The sequence below is a fragment of the Podarcis pityusensis genome, assembly GCF_964106645.2.
Source record: "Podarcis pityusensis genome assembly, chromosome: 13".
Classification (NCBI taxonomy): domain Eukaryota; kingdom Metazoa; phylum Chordata; class Lepidosauria; order Squamata; family Lacertidae; genus Podarcis; species Podarcis pityusensis.
Window position 1 is genome coordinate 22,744,607 of NC_138038.1, and position 20,635 is coordinate 22,765,241.

General features: G+C 44.3%; 1 protein-coding gene across 17 annotated transcripts in view; it reads right to left on the reverse strand.

The window, feature by feature from the left end:
- Positions 1-20,635, reverse strand: part of SRCIN1 (SRC kinase signaling inhibitor 1) — a 335,991-nt gene that overhangs the window by 58,188 nt on the left and 257,168 nt on the right. For 10 of the 17 annotated variants that reach the window (XM_080979259.1, XM_080979261.1, XM_080979258.1 and 7 more), the window contains 2 exons: positions 15,793-15,984; positions 4,755-4,947 (listed from right to left, as the gene is read on the reverse strand). In XM_080979259.1, coding sequence (XP_080835385.1) covers positions 4,755-4,947; positions 15,793-15,984 — 385 coding nt within the window. Of the gene's footprint in view, positions 1-4,754; positions 4,948-11,541; positions 11,836-15,364; positions 15,436-15,754; positions 15,985-20,635 lie in introns of those variants that run through there. The other 7 variants (XM_080979257.1, XM_080979253.1, XM_080979251.1 and 4 more) reach the window with 4 other exon arrangements.

The following is a 20,635-nucleotide window of genomic DNA, read 5'->3' on the forward strand; positions in this document are numbered from 1 at the left end:
AACTGAAATCTCTTGGGAGGGGGGAGAGGCTACTGAATGTTTCATTCATCTCAAAAGTGCATTCAGTGGCCACCTGTAGAAGACATCAGACAGTACTTGTACCAAAACTCTGATATTTCTACTAAAGAACAGGGCCTTTCCCCATCTCTCCTTCAGACATCTGGATAGCTCAACTGGTTAAAATGTGGTGCTCATAATGCCACGGTTGCAAGTTTGATCCCTGTGTGGGACAGCTGCATATTCCAGCAATGTAGGGCGTTGGACAAGATGATCCTCGGGGTCCCTTTCATCTATTTTGTTCTGTTCTGTTCTGTTCTGTTCTGTTCTGCTCTGCTCTGCTCTGCTCTGCTCTTCTGCTTCAGAAACATCCACAAAATTCCCAAAGGAGGGAGTAGTAACTGTGTTACAGTCATACCTCGGGTTGAATGTGCTTCGGGATGAGCACGTTCGAGTTGCACTCCGCGGCAACCCAGAAGTAATGGAGCATGTTACTTCAGGGTTTCGCCGCTTGCGCATGCACAGACACTCAAAATGACGTCACGCTCATGCGCAGAAGTGCCAAAACGTGACCCGCGCACGCGCGCACGGGTTACGTTTGCTTCTAGATGCGAACGGGGCTCTGGAACGGATCCCATTCGCATCTAGAGGTACCACTGTACTTTGTTGCCACAAAACCAGCAAAGGGTTATACCTAACCAAGTTCTACTCAGAGTAAACCCATTACAATTAATAGCTCTACATTAGTCATGTCCATTAATTTCAACGGGTCTAACAATATACCTGAAAGGCCACAGGTTCCCCATCCCTGGGGAGAGAGAGAAAGAGAACAAAAGAAAAAGCAGTATGGCCAGAGGAAAATGAAAACGCAAGAACACAGACCGTGATAATTAAGTTACAGCTCAAACGTAAAAAATAATTACAGTGATCACTCACTAAGCAGTGCTGATGATAATAAACATCTTGGCATTGGGTTTCTATTTGGTCGGGAGTATGTAAGGGAGTAGTTAGAGGCATGATTCCCTGCTGGTATCAGTTCAAAAAAGAGCCCTGAATGGGCTTTTCCAAATATGTTTGTAATTTTTATTTCTTTCTTTCTTTAGAAATGTTTTCCCTCAATCACCTTGAGTTAATTTGCTGAACGAGCGATAATTTGTAATATAAACAAAAACAAGCAAGTAAATTACTATAGGAGTAGTACTAATAGTAGTAGCAGTAACAGTGGTATTTCTGTGCCATCCCATAGCCAGCTAACTGGGTGGCAGATATAAAAATGGTTAAGATAAAAATATGGACCAGGAGTGGCTGGCCCTCGGCATCTCTGACCATTCACCAAGCTGGCTAGAGCTGACGGGAGTTGCAACTTCTGCATGGCAACATAATGGGAACCCAGGTATGAACAGTAAAAAGACTAGCTTCAGTTATGCATAGAAGCAGAGACTATGCGATTAAACTGTACACAAACACAGGTCTTTAAAAAGAAGCCAAAACCTCAAAATCTGTTGTTGTTGTTTTCAAAGATACACAGTCTGCTAAACTTCACCAACCTGGTACCCTCCAAAAGTTTGGGGGCTACAACTCCTATCAGCCCCAACCAGCATGGGATTTGTAGTTCAAAATAGATGGAAGGCATCGAGTTAGCAAAGACCGTGTGCCACTAACCTGGGGAACTGCAGTTGTCTTATCAGCCAGCCCTTGGGACTGTGGCTTCTGTTGCTGAATTTCAGGTCAGCTCTGAGTAAGAGCTCCCTCATTCATGATTTGATTACACTGGGCAACAATTTTTTACTTTTTGAATGTTGTCTAGATTTCTACAACTGATTCAGGGTATTTTTGCACTGCTGAATCAGGAAATAGCATCCGTTTCTCTCCATCAGGTCAGGTTTTTGTGCGATGTTGATTTGAAAAAAATCAGATCTTGTGACAAAATCGATTACGTTTTTGTGGCATTATCAGCTGATTTTTGTCAACACATATCATCCTAAATATGTTTTTAAGAGAAAAAAATGTTTTCCCAACAACATATATTGATTACCTGATAGAAACATCGATTACTGTAAACTGAATGGTGGGCACTGATAAAGGTAAGTACACGTAAATTGCATGTTGCTTCACCATTTTTCAAACTTCAGGGCTTGAACTTCCATTTCTTGGAACTCCAGGAATGCTCAGCGGCAGGGAGGTCTCTCTTCAGAGTCCAACAGTAGTCAGCCATCATGACTACGTCCCAGCGACCCTGATACCTGGTCTCCATCTCTTTCATGTCCTGATGGAATCTCTCCCCCTGCTCGTCACTCATTGAACCCAGGTTCTCAGGAAAATATGTGAAAATAGGTAGTGCATCTTGATGCTCATGTTGCAGCCCAGGTTTCTGAAAGCAGTCAGCATGTTGTTGACAAGTTCTGCGTAGTTTCTGGCCTTATTGTTGCCAAGAAAGTTCTTCATTACCAGAACAAATGCCTTCCACACTTCCAGTTACACTTTGTTCATTGAGTTTCCGAACTCTGGATCTCTGATGAGCTGACGGATCTGAGGACCGTCAAAGATGCCAGCTTTCAACTTCCCCATGGTCAATCCTGGAAAAGCCTGGCACAAGTAAGTGAAGCAGTCACCATCCTTGTCCAGATCCTTGGTGAACTGCTTGATTAAGCCAAGCTTAATGTACAGCGATGGGAAGAGTATTCTGTCTCTGTCCACCAGAGGGTCGTTGATGACATTCCTTTCTTTGCAAGGCACCAATTCCTCCCGCACGGGCCAGTCCTTCTTCATGTAATGCTGAGCACGGTCCCTACTATCCCACATGCACAGAAAACATGGGTACTTGGTGAAGCCAGACTGTTGTCCCAACAAAAAGTTCACCATCTTCAGGTCAACACAAATAAACCACTTATGCTGATCATAACCAATTTTCTCCAGCACATACTTCACCGCTTCATGGTTCTCCTTCAGTGTAGTCGAGTGAGCCAGGGGTATAGAGGCAAACTGGTTGCCATTGTGTAGCAGAACACATTTCAGTGATCGCTTGCTGCTGTCAATGAACAGTCTCCAATCTTTGGCTTCGTACTGTGGCACTCCAAGCTTGAGCAGAAGCTGCGCAATATCTGCACAGTACACCAAGTCCTTCTCTTCCGAGAAAAAACGGAGGTACTCTTGATGCCTGTTGCAGAAGAAGCTGATGTGAGCACTGTCAGAGAGGAGGTTTTTTTCCCTTCAATCTGGATGCCAACAGTTCGGCAGAGTCCTTTGACAAGCTGAAGTCGCGAACTAGATCATTCAACTCCTTTTGGGAAAATGGATGTGGAGCATCATCTTCAAGAACCACTTCTTCTTCTTCATGTCCTTCAACACTGGAGGCATCTTCGTCACTAATGTCAGGAAGTTCTCCGAAGATAGGCACTGGAATTTCATCACAATGAGCTACAGGACGACGTGCTGATTGAAGATCAGGATACTTGAGGCTGCTCCGGTTCTTTCTGTTGATCCCAGTCACATCAACAGCGCAGAAGTAGCTGTCAGTGACATGGTTTGTCGGCTCCCTCCAAACCATGGGAATTCCAAAGTTCAGACTCCTCTTGCCATTGGTCCACCCACGTAGAGTCTCGGTGCATGCCTTGCACACCATGTGTGGCGCCCAAGCTTTATCCTGGTCACCAAGTTTAATACCTAAATAACTTTATGCTTTGCCGCACCAATTTATGGAAGATTTTGAGGTTTTATGACTTCAAACTGATCCCTTTCCGACATAATCACCCAGAACTATCAGACCTGAATACTTCTCATTAAAATAATCATTTCCAATCAAAACAATTATTCGACATGGCATTTTACCCCCACCAACTTCATCTAAAATGCTCCACACAAGCGTACATGTGAACAAAAACGTAAGAAAATGACATGTGTCCATAGCTCAAAAACTTGACCTGATTGAGCAAAACCAATGTGATTTTTGGATTCAGCGCATCAGATTCGTCCTAAATCAACTGAAAAAACGCAGACAACAAATTTGTTGTTGACCAGTGTTATGGATGAGGAGGACCATCGGGTCTGTGTCACTGAGACCTAAGTGGGTGAGCAGGGCAGAGTTGGTCTCATCCAGTGGTGCCCACCTGGGTTTTCGGCATCAGGGCAGGACTTGAGGGTTGGGGAGGGAGTGTTGCTGTAGTTTATAGAGATTCCATTTCTCTCTCCAGGCTCTATGTCCAGTTACAGGGAAAGTATCTAGTGCTCCTGGCACTGGGCAATCGGGACATACTAGGGATTCTGTTGGTTTACCACCCATCTGGCTGCCCATAAGTCTGAGCTGACAGAGCTAGTTTTGGAGGCAGTGTTGAGGATTCCCAGACTGATGGTTCTGGGGGACTTCAACATCCATGCCAGGGCTCTGGGGTGGCTCAGGACTTCATGACTGCCATGAAAACCATGGAGCTGTTCCAACATGTCACAGGACTTATGGCAGGCCACACTCTGGACCTTGTTTTCTCAAATGGGCAGGAAGAGGGGGATCTGAAAGTGCGGGGTATTGACACCAGTCCCTTGTCATGGTCACATCACTTCCTGTTGAGATTTAAGCTTTGGGTACCTTTTACCCTCTGCAACCACAAAAGGTACTTGGAGCAAAATAGCTTCAACTGCAGGTACCCCTGAGCCCCACAACAGAAGCAACAAGGGTGACAAAAGTCGGCTTTCTCAACAATGAGATGTGTTTAAAATCAGGATACATCTCTGCTAACTGGGGATGCTTGAGAAACAGTTCTTACCTGGAGACCGGAGTTTTGTTTGGCTGGTGGAACGGGACAAAGGCAAGCTTTGCCGGAACCGGTTCATCCTGTTAAACCCAATGGGCAGCTCAGCTTCAGACATGGTTTCCAGAGACTCGGCAGAAGCAAAGGAGAGTTTGGCTTGATCGGCCAGGCCAGGCTGAGAGCCCTGTGAGTGCCGGGAGCTTCGGGTCTGAAAGTAAAAGAAGAGAGACAGAGCAACATGATTATGGAGAGCAAAGTGTTCTTTTTCTAGAAATGTGGCATTGAACAGATTTCACACGTGTCACCTCTTCCCAATCACCTTTTCTAAAAAGGCATTTTTGATCATGAAGATATTTCATGTGCCATGAAACGCAGCAGCAGAAAACATCCCTAAATATTTTTCCCCGCAATATACATATGGTACATATCAACGCCTAAACATATCTGTCCTAATCTCTGGCAATTGATATAGGGACTCAAAGTATAGCTACAAGCTTCAACTGGTTTAGTGTAGGTAGATTATTAGTCAACTAACAATCCAGTTACCTCACTGATAAGTGTTGATTTTAACTCGGGAACATTTCATTTCATGTACCTTTGCATTAGCAGCATGCCTGTTTAATTTTTTAGGCTATTTTTGGTTCTGGTGCATTGCTGCAATTATTACAGTGGAACAGAAACTGAAAAAGAATATATTGACTGTGGCGTTTCCTTCTTACGACGAGAGCTGCAGTGTTAGAAATAAATAAATTATTGTGCTGATTTCAGTATCTTTAAAAAACAAACAAAACCCCCAAACATAAAGCCAAACCCTATACTGAGGTTTTGCATGGTGTAAAATTTATATAAATTTAATCAATTATATGACTGGTCTATTAAAAAAACAGATGATTAATCAAATAGAGATTCATTAATTGGTAAACAGCCCTTGCTGGAATGAACTCCTGCCTCATGGAGGGAGTCCATCTCAATTAATCTAGTCAAGTGTTCATCCAATTTGCTCTTAATGATACAAGGTGATGAAAATTACACAGACACACACAAACACACACTCTTCTTGGCAACCTGTTACAGTGCTCTATCGACCATACAGTTAGCTTGAGCCTACATTCAGCACACTCTCATTTCTTGCCTTTGTTTGCCCTTCTCGTCCCAGTAACTTCCTTCCTCCCATTTACGTTGCCTTTTTAATCTGTTCAAGGTGGTTTGTGTCGCCAGGCATAGGGACGCAAGCTTATGGGAGCAAAAAACGACACACAGAGACCAGGGCTAGGCTAAAACATGGCCACGAGAATAATAGTGGAGGTTTGGGTGAGGAACTGGAACAAGGATCCTGATGTCAGACAGCTTGCTTGCTGACCAATGTCTCTCTCACATTCCCAGCCCACTGACTGGGAACTGACAGGGAGTTTTGGGGGTGTTAGGTATGGCCTACCTCGGTGTGGGCCATTCCAGTGGGCTGCTGTCTGCAGCATGGGCGAAAGTCAGCTAGCCTCAGGCCCCTGAAGTGGAGCTGAGGATTTAGGGCAGCTCCACCCAAGACTCCTTATAGAGATCACCTTACTTTTTTGTGGATCCTGGCCCATCGCCTGCCATGCCAGCACCAAAAGTTATGATACTCCAGTCCTGAATGACTGTGATTGGCTCCTGTCCAGTCGGCCCATCTATGGTGCTGCACCATCAGAACAAAGGGGACCTGCCACAGATGATGACAAGTGGGCAGAGCCCACATGATGAAAGAGGCAGGCTGGAGCATTTACTTGAGTGCAGACCTACTCTGCTGGTGGAGAGGACTCCAGGCCATCACAACATGGCACGCAGGACCCTTTCCTTGCAAGCATTTAAGAACAGACCAATGGCCCACCTGGGCCAGCATCCTGTCTTGTACAGCGACCCAACAGATGCCTCTGGGCAGCCCCAAAACAGGGCACAAAGGCAAGAGCCCTTTCCCCTTGTTGCTCCTCAGCCGAAGATATTCAGTCCGTGCATCTGAGTCTGGAGATTGCATATATCCATCATGACTAGTATCTATTGATACTAGGCCTCTCCTCCGCGGATTTGTTTGAAACTAAGCTAGAGGCCATGGCTATACCTAGTAGCAGCAAATTCCACAAATTAATGGAATGCAGCAAGCAAGCCATTTTTCATTTCTGAGGCAATAGTAGATAGAGGAGGGCAGTTCCATTCCTCATCAGTCTCTTGTGGTTTCAAGGCAGCTTGCACCTTAAAACATCAGACTGGCAGGGGAGGAGCAGCTGCTGAGCGGATATATTTGCAAGCAAGTGAACCATCACGTCATCTCTAGCTGCATGTGCTTAGGACACTGAAATCCTACAAAAGTGTCTGAAGTTGTGACAAACACTGCAGAGGAACTGAGCCCCACCCCCACCCCCCAGTTCAGAAAAGAGGGAGGCTCAGAGTACCACAACTACATTTTCAACCTCTATCTGTATGTAGCACCATAGCAGCACTTTGAAGCTATTACGCTACAGCAGAAACGGGGAGCCTGCAGAAATTGAGTAATTCCCACCATCCCTGGCCATTAGCCATGTTGGCTTGGACTGATGGAGCCCTATGACATCTGGAGAGTCATCGGTTCCTCATCCCTGTACTTCAGGCACTGGCTGGTCACTCCGTTGAGTTGCTACCTCCTCCTCCTTTTAGGGAACAAAACACCTTGCAGATATTTGTCTAAAGTGCAAGGAGAGTGCCCCACTGGGATGCAGGGCACTTTCTCACCCAGCAGCAGGAGGTGGTGACAGAGGCACCAAGGGTCAGGACAGGTGGACTTCCATACCCCGGGACCAGAGCAATTGCTTGCAAAAGCCTTGTTGGTCCTGGGACTCATTTCTTTCCTGCCCACGCTATCGATAACACCAGGAAAGGCAGAATTAGCAGACAGACAAGTCAGATAACCTTTGAAGTTGCAGGAGGCTGGCTATCCATTATGCCCGGGGAAACAGCTCCGGGGAGACATAAAGGGGCCCATTGTGATGCTGGAAGGGAAGCGCGATAGAGGTTTATGGCTGCACGGAACAGGCAAAAGTAATGGGCATGGAGTCCCAGCAGTAAAGAACAGTAATATGCCAAGAGTCCCATTTCGCGTGAATGACCGTATATCTTCCCGGTACGAAGATGCCATTTCCACAGGGGGGTCACGAGGGGAAAGAGCAACGCTGCGTGCAACACACGGTAAAACAGCATGCTGGTTTAGTAAAAGATATCATGTTCTTTGCTGACTCTAGGCCAGTTGATGCAATCAGTAAAATCAAGATGCAAAACTATTTTCTGGACAGAACCACTCCAGTCTGTAAGTGTGGGGGTTGCTTGTATAGAAGTGTTCCAGTTACAGGTGAAGAGGCAGGGGAGCCCTCAATTAAATCCACAAGTTGCAGCCCTTAATCCCTAGTTAATATCCAACTCATGCCCACCCCCACGTATATGAAGGCTACTTGCCAGAAACTGCAGGAGGGCGCTTTTGTGCTCCGATCCTGCTTGTGGGCTTCTCCAAGGCATCTGGTTGGCCACTGTGAGAACAGGATGCTGGACTAGATGGGCCACTGGCCTGATCCAGCAGGCCTCCTCTTGTGCTCTTCTGTAGCCTTATAAATATCAGAGGCGGATTTAGGGGAGCACGACGGGTTTGATAGCACAGAGCATGAGCCTTATAGGCATCCCAACTATTATTTACAGTGGAGCGCGAGAAGCGAGGGCACCAAATTTTGGCATTGCTCAGGGTGCTGCTGAAATTTGAGACCCCACTGTAAATATGCTACCTAAAGGATACAGCACAAAAATTAACGGGGGTGTGCCTCCTCTGCCCCCCTAGTAATTTGAGTTCTACTGTTAATTCATAGAAGGACCGAAATTCGTACCCAACAGGCTAATTTTTATGAGCCAATATCTTTATTTATTTTAAAGGGACCATTCAAACATTTGGTTGCCCACTGCAGCCTGAAGGTAAAACAGGGCCCTTAAATGCATTGTGTTGCTGACAGTATAAACTGCACTGGCAGGTTCAGGTTTTTGTTCTTCAGAAGAACACCCACAAGAGAAAGCAAATGGGAAAAGGTTGTGTGTAGCAGGTTTAAAGCAAAGAAGTCTAAGCTTCTCCAAAGGTAAATTTGAACACCATCTTAGCCCATCTTTCTTAGCCCACCATCTTTTAAAGCCAGGCTATGCCTGGGCTTATTCTGCCCATTATAGAAACAGGGCACTGATTATCAGGACTGTATTTCACAATTCCTTGGGCTGCTTAAGTGCAGAAAGTGACTATGAGCACATAATTCAGCATCTTGAGAATCTCATTTCCCCTTTAAAAAAACAAGTTTCTAGTCCTATTTATTTATTTGAAAACTTTACGGCTACAAAGAGAAACAGTGGATGGAAAATGCCTGGTGGGATCTCAGTAGGGGGGACTTTGGGCAATCAGGGCAATGGGGCTTTTGTCCACAGCCTGTTCCTTTAAAGTTCCTCTCGAGTAGTAAAAAAAAGATTACTGGTCAAATTTATACAGGGCACAGAATTTATGTGTGCGCGCATGCGTGTACAGAGGTGCACACGTGATTTTTTGTGTGGTTTTTTTTTACTCTTCCTTGCTTATTTACAGCTTTGGATAAAACATGCACTCCTGGGTCTCCTGCACCACTTTAAACAGAAAAAGAGCATTAAAGGACAGCTTTGAAATCACTTCAAAGTGAACCACCACAAAAGTCTACGTGGTACGGCAGCTAAACAGATGATGTGTGTGTCTCTTTCTCTCTCTCTCTCTCTGTGTGTGTGTGTGTGTGTGTGTGTGCACGCGCGCTTATTCCAAGAGAGCTGTATTATGGCTCTGACTTGCCATTTTCCAGCTGCTTGTTCATATATCCCTGATGAGTCTGCTAGAGAGCATGCAGAGAGAATGCTCTGTGGCTCCACCCTAAGGCAGCTTGCACCAACAGTACCATTCACTTCAAAGCTGTTCGCATCAAGTAATTGTATCCTACTAGCTTGGTGCAGTCTCTAATTAAACTCAGATTCGAGAAATAGGACTCTTCTCTCCTCCCTGAGACCATCTGGGCCTATTTCCTTTAATATGGCCTAGGCATTTGTATTATTTAGTATACTTATATGCTGCTTCTGAGAACAGCTTATCGGGGGCTTTCATGCCATCTCCCACCCAGGCACCAACCAGGCTGGAATCTGCACCACTTTTTCACAGCAACAGCAAACAAAGGCTGTCAGATCATTCTCTGGCCCCTCAGGTGCTTTTTAAAACTGTAAATTATTTAAATACCGAGTGAACAAGAGCCGCACCGAAAAGCATTTTAGAACACTGACTCCCTGGAAATTGCAAGATTATACACAAGGCCTTTTACCATCTGTTGATTTTTTTTTTGGTCCCCCCTCCCCAGTGCAGATGTAGAATTTTAAGGTAGAAAAAGAGAAGGGAAAAGGAAAAGGAATTAGAGTTGTATTGTGGAGACATGGATTATTTGTTTTATTTGTTCATAATAATAATAATAAAAAAAAACGCTCCAAAGTAGTGAGCAACATTACCTATTTTTAAAGCATAACCTTGGCTAGGGAACTGTATCACAAAATTCAGAGAAGCACTTATTTAAAAAGATGGCCGTGTTTCAGATTTTGATTGTTTTGCAAAGTGTGAATTGGGACATTTAGGCAAACCTACCTAAATTGGAGTACAACTCCCATCAGCTACAGTCAGAAAGATCAAGGATGGTGGAAGTTGTAGACCAACATCTGGAGCGCTGGAGGTTCCTTGCTCCCTGCTTTGAAGGGTTGAATAGCTGCTCACACTAAGTAAAGAACTGGCATTCTGTTCATGCACTCCCTATTTTCCATTGCAATTCTTTATGTCCCAGAGCTTTCTAGAAACAAAAACAGGCTTGGCAGGGATTTGTTTATTAATGTCCATATTTATAAATGCTTCATTCTCTGCTGGGCACATAGCACAACCTGATCTAGCTTATAAAACCAGATTTAGAACAGCTGTGAGAGGTCGGGTGGGCGGGAACCCACACAAGTCAATCTATTAAAACTCGCAATGTGATAAAACAGCGATGAGCTCCTGCTGAACTAAAGCTCAGTTCTCCAAGCATGAGAAAACTAGACTACTTGACGGGTGGCTTGAAATAGCTTCCTGTTTAAAGAGGAAGTTATGGCTCTAGATGGTGCCACCTTCCATATTATGTGCAGAATTTCTGTGTGCCAGGAGGCAGGGTCAGCATTAATGCTCGGCTCTCAATCTTTAGCCCGCTAATGGCCATTATAACACTGTCCAGATTTCTCAGAGAGTAACTACTCCTAGAGGGTCTCCCCAGACATCTTCCAGGGGTTAATCCTCCTCATGGTACCTTTTCAGACCCTTTGAATAATGCCATTTCTCATGTCTGAATATAGCCCAGTTTCCGAACAGCCACACAAGCATTTCAAACACAAGATTTGCATCGGCAGGGAAACTATTTAGCATCCAGAAGATGCAGCGTTTGTGTGGCTCCATTTTATCTTTTAAAAACACACAAGCACACAAAAAGAGAAGCTTTTTCTTGTCAGCAAATGCTAGCTGAGAACAAACAACTACTGGAATAAGCAAGCTGGGGAGATGTGTGGCTAGCAGGGAGGAGGGACACTAATATTTTGAAACCAGATTTTAAAAGGAAAAGGAAAGGAAGAAGGGGAAAGAAATCAATATTGAAATGATAACAGCCATAATCATCGTTTAAATGAGGCATTAATTGGAGAGTTTAATTATTCCTGTGGGGTGGCACAGAAAATGTTCTCTCCGTAAATAATTTACCGTAAAATTGGCTGCAATTTTTCTGTCTCTCTCAGCGTTGTTGCCAACATGGAGCTTTGAAATTTCCCAACCTTCAAGGAACAGCTTGCAGTAGGGGGCTGAAAGGCACAAAACTCCTTCACTGGTTTGGTACGGTTTGGTGTGGCATGGGATAGGCTCTGAACCTTGTTGGTTTTGGTGTGGGAGGAAAGATAGATTATGGAAAGATATATTATGGCTATATTGAGGAGGAGCCATAGCTCAGCAGTAGAGGACATGGTATGCATGGAGAAAGGCCCCGGTTTCAGTCCTTTGCCGCAGTGGCTGGCACCCGCTGGAAGTGGTGGGCCAGAAAGCAGGGAGGCCAACAGTTGGTGGAGCCAAAGTCATCAACAGACAGAGCCAATTCTAGTTTCGCCCCCATGATCCTCGCTGTTGAGTTGAATAAAGGCAGCACTGAGAGTAAGGAAGAGGAAGTTGATAGCCGATGCCACCCCCGAACAGGCTGTAAATAAGAAGATGGGCAAGCGAGGGCTGGCTGACAGCAGACTGAAGTTACGGGAATACTACTCCATTTGTCCTAATGGACAGGTCTCCGCTGATCCCCTGGATGTCTCAGTAGGACTGGGAGAGACCCTGTCACAAGTAGACAATACCGATTCGGTATAAGGCAGGTTCCCTAGCTTAGCTAGCTTCACAAGTTACAACTGAGGCCTAGTTCAGACACTATCAAGCATGTGCTCCAACTTGCAATTGTATAAAGCAATTTTCTATGCTACATGTACAGTGGTACCTCGCAAGACGAATGCCTCGCAAGATGAGAAACTCGCAAGACGAAAGAGTTTTTCTTTTTTTAGTTGCTTCGCAAGACGAATTTCCCTATGGCCTTGCTTCGCAAGAGGAAAACGTCTTGCAAGTTTGTTTCCTTTTTCTTAAAACCGTTATGTCAGGGAACTGCCATCGGAAGGAAGGGAGGTGGAAGGGCTCACACAGGTTGGGAGAGACTCAGCAGCTGAAGAGGGAACCAGTAGGGGGAGAAGAGCTGAGCTGAGGGAAAGTGAGCAGGAGGGATGGCTCCGAGACACTTCCAGCGAAAACAGTGGGGAGGTTTCAGGACCTCCTGTAGGGACACCCACTCCTCGCCGGAAACTGTCACGCAGAGAGTCCAGAAGACGTGTTTCCGTTAAGGAGCTTTTATGTTGGAAGCGATTCCGAAAGCAACCACTGTCGGAATCTGCAAGCGACTGACAGAGCCATGTTTAAGGGGCTCCGTTACAGACAGAGGTTTGCAAACTTGACCAAACTCTGAGGGACTTGGATTTTACGCACAAGCAGCTCATCGTCCCATCACACGTTAATACCCAGGGTGCATTGCTTGAAGAGGTGCAGTTGCGACTTGACTTCGAGGAGCAACTCATAGCATGCGGTGTGGTAGCCTTTTTTGAGGTTTTTGAAGACTGTGGTGATTTTTGAAGCTTTTCCAAAACTTCTTTTGCAGCCATTTGGTAAGTTAAACTTTTAAAACTTTTTTGGGGGGTTTTGGATTTTGGGTTGGGGTGTTCGGAATTCAAGGACTTGGTGTTGGGGAGGGGTTTGCAAGAATCTGGAAGCTTGTGTGTTTTTTTCCTGCATTTTTATGATTTTTTGTGACCATTGGGGCACTCTGCTGTTGTTAAAAAAAAAGATTTCTGGGTTTGGATTTCTGTGTGGTGGGTGGCTGGGGGGGTCAGGGAATTGTTGAGAAGGGGTTTGCAAGAATCTGGAAGCTTGTGTGTTTTCTGGGAGCCTGTGGCCGGACTGTGTGGCACCAAGTGACTCTGATGCACCAGAGTCAACAGTGGTGCAGGACATTGTTTCCTTGGGGAGGACCATGGGCCTGGAGGTCACAGAGGAGGACGTCAGCTAGCTGGTGGAGGAGCACGACCACGAGCTGACCACCCAGGAGCTGGTCAAACTGCAGGCAGAGGCTGCGCAGGAGCAGGCCTCGCTGGAAGAGGAGGAAGCAACTGAGTAACGGCTGTCCTCCAAAGAACTGAGGAACATTTGCCAGAAGTGGAAAGATGTGCAGGCTTTTGCACAGCGGCACCACCCTGACAAGGACCTGACACGTGACCTTGCGAACACTTTTGATACAAGGGTCATGTCGTCTTTCAGGGAGGTGCTGAAAAGGCGGATGAAGCAGCAGACCATGGACAGCAAGAAGCAAAGAGTGGAAGAGGAACCTTCTTCGAGTTGTCCCCCAGAGTCTTAGAAAATGTATGTACAGTACACTTTGGTGATTTTTAAATGCTTTTCTGTCATGTTTAGAAACTTAAATTATTGTTCCTTCAATTTTTGAAATGCTCTTTACAGTATGTGTGACTTTAAAGAGCGAGCACTTAATAAACTCTTTTTGTACCAAATTTGGCTTGGTTTGGACTTTTTTTGACCATAGGAACGCATTAATTGATTTTCAATGCATTCCTATGGGAAACCGTGCTTCGCAAGACGAAAAATTCGCAAGACGAAAAAACTCACAGAATGAATTAATTTCGTCTTGCGAGGCACCACTGTACACAGTTGCCCAATTTGACTAATTATTCCTCTTGGGAAAAGTGGGGATATCTATCTATCTATCTATCTATCTATCTATCTATCTATCTATCAAAATGCATATGCCACCTGACTCATACCCTCCAACATTTCTCCAATGAAAATAGGGACTATAGTAATAATAATAATTTTATTATTTATACCCCACCCATCTGACTGGGTTGCCCAAGCCACTCTGGGTGGCTTCCAACATACTATATATGAAAACATAATTAAATATTTAAAAAACTTCTCTATACAGGGCTTCCTTCAGATATCTTCTAAAGGTTATATAGTTACTTATCTCTTTGGCTCGGGAGTTGTATAACTCGCAAACCCTCCAACGTTTTTCTGATGAACGTAGGGACAGCCTACCATACCCCCCAACATTTGTCTGATGAAAATAGGGACGTCCTAAGGAAAAGCAGGACATTCTAGGATCAAATCAGAAACTGGGATGGTTTCTGTAAATCCAGGACTGTTCCTGGAAAACAGGGACACTTGGAGGGTCTGCTGACTGTAATAAAACCTGCATGTGGGGAGACTGTGTGTGTGTGTGTGTGTGTGTGTGTGTGTGTGACAGTTTAAAAAGCAGTATTTAAAACATTCGAAAGATAATTAAAATCAACAGTAAACTAAAGAGAGATTAAAACACAGGTCAACACTCTACACATCTGGACAGGCCTGCCTAACCAAAAATGCATTAAGTAGGCACTGAAATTAAGTATCTAAGGTTTTAAAGGCCTGTCAGAATAATACTGTTTTTAGAAGATGACTGAAGACGAACAACATTAGTTCCTACTGGCAAGGAGTCCCACAGGGCAGGGACTGCCTCAGTAAAGGCCTGGATCCTTTTAAAGGCCAGGGACATGTGGGACTCCAAATGGGTGCCCAAAATCTACCACTTGGAAGCAGCTGCCTCATTTTACCTCATGTCCTTTGCAAACACAGGATAAAAATGGTCACCATGCAGATTGCAACTGTCAGCTCTGACTTTTAACCTGAGGCTTTCTGCCTTAGTGTCTTTATAAATACTTGATTCTGCTTTGATCCCTTGGTTAAGCTGAAACCTTGCATACATCCTTATCTTTGAAATAAATAAATAAAAAACCCAGATATTTAAATTCAGGCATTTCCCAAAGGTATCTCCCATCATCAAACCATCTTCAAGATTATCTCTGAGCAGCTGTTTTTGAATCTGAGACAAAGCTTTGCCCGTCTACATCAGGCGAGCAATCTGTTTTTTTTCCTCCCCGTCTCCCTGATAGCTTACTTCATTGAGAAAAGAAAAAAGAAGCAGCATAAAACTGACTGGATAAGGAAGGGGAAGAAGAGGGGGAAAGCTGATCCAGCTGTATTTTGACAATGGTGTGGGGGCTTTTCAGCCAAAGAGCTGCCGTTGCTATGCTCTCAACTTGGTTGCTAAGGGGCCTGGCACACGTGCATGGCGGAATGTCAGGGTAGCTGACTTGATGGTACTTTCTCAAATCAGTGGAGGTTAATCTTTCACAGAATTGACATTGTTTCGGTTTTATCAGGTGGAACATTCAGGGGGGAAAAGCAAGGCTTAATTTATGCCAGAATTCAAAATAAATCAAGGCTTTTAGGCCCAGAGCTCTCCCCACCCCCGCTCCAACCTCCAAATGCCGGCCACAAAATACACCTCTTTCTGGATACTGATGGGGTTCCTTCTCATGTTACCTCAGCGGTGTGGGAACTGCTTCTTCGTGGCGATCCCACACTGCTGCAGTAAGCATCTGTATATTGAACCATGTGGGCCGGACCAATCGTGTGAGTCTCTCTCGCCTGATCCTCCTCCTCCTTCTTGGCTGGTCGATCAGGGCTATAGCCAGCCTTCCTTGCTAGATGGGGCTGCCACATTTCCAGGAGGGGCTTCAAAGAAATGAATGGAAAATCAGTTATATCCTCACAACCAACATGAAACATCTACAACTCTTGTCACCTGAGCTGAGTAAGAGCAATCGGCTTGAAAGTCCGGAGGCTTTTTGCTCACTTCAATGAATTTACACAACCCCCTAAAATGAAAAACAAAACACAGCTCCTTCAAGCACTCTGCCATGCTTAGTCACAGTATCCAAAAGTGGACTCCCAGACCACATTGATAGGAGGGTGGTGATCTTTAAAAAATCCACCCAGAGCTAAGTTTGAGAGGGCAGAGTAGGCTTAGATGAATGGAGTTTGAAGCCATGACCATTTCTGGGGGACAATTTTGGGGTGAGAAAAACAGTGGTAGTTAAATACTTAAATTCGCCCATTCTCAAAACAAGATCACATTCTTTAAATTGAAGCTGCCAGATAACAAACTTTCAAAGCTTGTTTGTGGAGTGGGGTGGGTGTGTTGTTCTCAGTGAGATATTGCGTGCACCGGACTCTCTCTCACTAAGAGACTGTCCCACAGGTTCTGTTCAGTTGTTCAGTACTCACAGGTACCAAATATGTGATGGAGAATGTGCCTGGCTAGTCTTGCCCCCAGGAGCTGCTGCGTGCATCCCTAATTGATGCGTAACTGGCATCAGTGTGAAGGGGGTTCATGTATGGAGCAGCTTCAAGGTAGAGGGATAGCTGGGCCTGTTCTTCACAGCCCTTCTTGAGCTGACAGCAAACAAAAATACACCTCTCCTGTGATATCAACGCTTCTCTGAATTTTGTGATGAGGATCTTCCAACTCTACAGTACAAATATGCAAAAATCCATATTGCTATGCATCACCCCAATCTCTGAGTGGTGTGAGATTCCAGGGGTCTCAGGCACTTAGCCAGTGGTTATGTTTCCTTTTCGAAATGAGGCATGGTGGAGACTGTGGTGTCTTTAGGGTAAATGGTTTATTTACACATACATACAACCTGAGCCTACAATGGAGGGGTTCACGGCGTTAACACTCCAATAGGGTTATGCTATTGGCATAGGCACAGCCTTGGATCAAAACAGACATCAACCATTGTCTTCTGACCCTTTCTTTCCAGCTTGCCGCCTTTACCACCCGGCAAACTTTTTCCTCAAGGTCACATCACCACCAGCTCTCAAACTCTACTTCAAATTCTGCCTTTGGCTTCTAACTAACTCTGAGTTGAGGGAGGTGCCCCTCCCATTTGCTATCTGGCAGAGTCCCCTCTCTTTGGCTTTCCTAATGGCTCACCATCTTCCTTTTGTCTTCTAACGGCCTCATCAATTTCCTTATCAGGAAAGTGGCCTGGCTTACCGGTACATTCTAACATTTGCTGAATCCAGGGGTTCAGTGTCTGGCACCCAGAAACTCATAACACAGGTGAATCTGGCACCCACATGTTGGGAGAAAATGTGTCAAAATGCATACATCAAAGAAAATAACATACAAAATTACATTAGGGAAAATTGCTTTCAAAAACATGTATATTAGGCAAGTCACATAAAATATGCTTTATTGGGAAAGATTTGCACTAAAATGCTGACAAATTTTAATGAGGGTTTTTTTTCCAATGCAAATTGCTGCAGAAACATGGTACTGTGAATTTAAGAACAGTACACTTGAGAATGGAAAAGGATAAAGTTTTGCCCATCCTTGTTCTATGCCAAACAACTGCACAGGGCTTATCTATCCTGATACAGACATATTTTTCTTAGCTGTTTTGGAATCTTGCCTCAGAGATGCAGCTCCTACAAGAAAAAGGGCCCTAGAAACACCTCAGGACTAAATTTTGTTTGGTTCACATTTTAATGCAAGTCCACCTAACTTGCACTTCCTGAAACAAAAAGCACAATGAAATGGAGCCATCCTTTGAAATTCAAACTTCTTTGGATTTTGCCATGCAGTTCTCCAACCCAAAGAATATGTATGCAAATGCATATATATATAGGATGGTTTAAATCAACAGATTCATTCATCCCTAATACAAAGGTGCTATTGTGTGCCACAGATTTCGTGACTGCATCACACAAGAGGATACATTACAATATTGGGAGCATGTCAGTGACTTCTTGAAAAACACAGGGCTTAACTATACTACAAGCCTAATCCGGTTTAACAGTCATTCCATCGCTACAGGGAATAATAGCAACTGTAGAACAGTGAGCCAGGGGGCTTGGAATCTTTAGCAGACATGGTGTCACTACCCTTACTAAATTCCCAGGATTCTTTTGGGGAAGCCATGACAGTCAAACGTAAAGGAAAGCAGTTTTCCCCCTAGATATTGTTTCCAGGACTTACATCTGAAGAGATAAGCGGGAGATTGCAGCTGGCGAGTTAAGTTTCCAATTGTCTACAGCTGTGTTGTGTCTCTCCCATAGCTTCTGCTAGCAGAATAAATAAATGAAACTATGATGAAGGAACCAGTTCCTTATGAAGTTGGACAGGCATGGCCTTTTAAGTAACCAAGCACTGTCAATACCGCCCCCAACATTATTTAGATATGCTAAATCTAGGCACATGGCAACCTGCAGAGAAGTTCAGACTTGTACATGTAGAAAAGGGAAGATATTAGTAGTAATTTAGACAAGAGCAAGCACATGGGTGACACCAGTCCTGACAGCAAGCAAAGCTTTCCAGTTAACTCCAGAATTCTAATTTTAGTTTTTAATTAAAGCAGGGGTTCCCGACCAGCTCTTCACAGACCAAGCTTTGTTCAGGTGGATTTTGGGTTGACGGTAAGGAGCAGCACATTCATCGCACTAAATATTCATATTGCTTTTTAATTGTATTTTTATTGCTTCTTTTACTTCTTGCACTGTGTTTCACTGTTACCATCTGAGTTTGATGGATTCTATGGAATTCAAATGGTCATTCAATAAATACAACACATAAGAATTAAAAGAAGTAACAAAATACATTTAAAAATCACACAGCAGCTAGCAAAGCACATTACAATTGTTTCAACAGGCGGGCGGGGGGGACGTTAAGTAGCTTACTAAGACCCTCAGCAATTTTCAGGCAACTCATGGGGGGGAAAGTTTGGGAACTATTGTCCTAATACATACAATCCTGTATGCAATTTTTCTGTAGGCATGTTACTGCAAGCCATTTCCCATGACAGAGTGCATTTTTATATGTTATTTTTATGAATATATGCATTTTCAGGCACATGTTTCCCTAATTTACACATTTTGGTACCCAGGTTTTTGGTTCCTGCAAAATTCAGAGAAGTACAGATTTCAAAGGGTAGCACCTGCTTTGGCTCACTATTGATTTTGAAGTGAGAATTAGGAAGGATCACCTTTAAATGAAAACTGAAGTGAATTTCTCAACCTTACTGACAGATGGGGAGCAGAGCTCTAGTCAAAAGGTGGGAATGGCTGTGGGTTGCCAATGCACAGATCTAGTGGCATGGAGATGGGGTGCTTAGCACTTGTCATTCACAGGAACCTGGGCAAGAGAGGTGTGCTTTGGGAAGAATGTCTCATTGAGTTCTTGTCAGAGGGGATTAATAAAGGAGAAAACATTCTCCTGAGTCTTCAGGCAATGTTCTTCAAGATTCACATGTTGGGCTTTCTTTGCACAGGGAGAATAGTGTTTGGAAAGAGCCGATAATTCTCAAAGGAACAGAAATATTTTCCCGTTGCTTCTGCCAGGGATTACAGCCAGCTACAAAGTATGTTCTCTGTATTGGCAAACAGGTATGTTTGCTTGGCTACAGATTTCCCAAATGTATGCAGTTAGTCCATACTAAGAAGGTAAGCAGACCTCCATTCTCTGCATGCTCCGTTCTGCCACTGGATCTGACAACTTTCGAAAATCCAAAAAGAGGGAGATTTAGGTTTGCTTCACGGCCATTTATTCTCATCCTCTCAATCTATGAGGAAATGGAGGCCAAACCAGTCTCCTGTGCCTGAACATATTTACTGGTACGTATCTTATTCCCATTCTTTTAAGGCTGAACAGTGGATGTATGTCTTCTCCGTCCTTTGCACGTTATATGCTGGGGTGTTTTCCCCCCCTGCATGGTTTGTCCGCTGAGCATTTGATCAGAGAATTTTAACTTAATTAATTTGCTCTCCCCTCCAAAAAGGAGGCTACTGCCTTGTAAAAAGTTCAACTCTGATCTATCAGCTTGGCTTCAGCAAAGCTTTTTAAGAGCAGAGCTTGGCAGATCAAAGCACTTGCCAACAAACCTGAGCTGGACTGCAAAGCACACTTCACATGGCACATTGCATGGCACTTTGCATCATAGCTGGGGTCCTTTGTAACGCTCTTTCCTAATTCCCCGCAAAGTGTTAGTTAGCTTGCAAGACCTGAGCTGTAGAGCAGTTTGCTTTGATCTACCAGAGGCTCAAATTTCAATTTCAAACAACACTGAATAGAAAACTTCAGTAAGTTTCCGAAAAATAAGGAGAACATGTCCAAATTAATAGAGTAGTCAGAAAACCAGAGTTTACGGTGGCTGAGGGTATCTGCAAAGGGGTGCCTTATGAGCAAGGAAAGAGGGTTCTTCCCTCACCACTAAGCAACCAGAACCACACATTACTTGTGATTTAGGATTGCCACGTAGACAAGAAAGAGTACTTTCAAGGCTGCATTGAATACTTCCAACTCTTATTTTAGAAATTAATAACA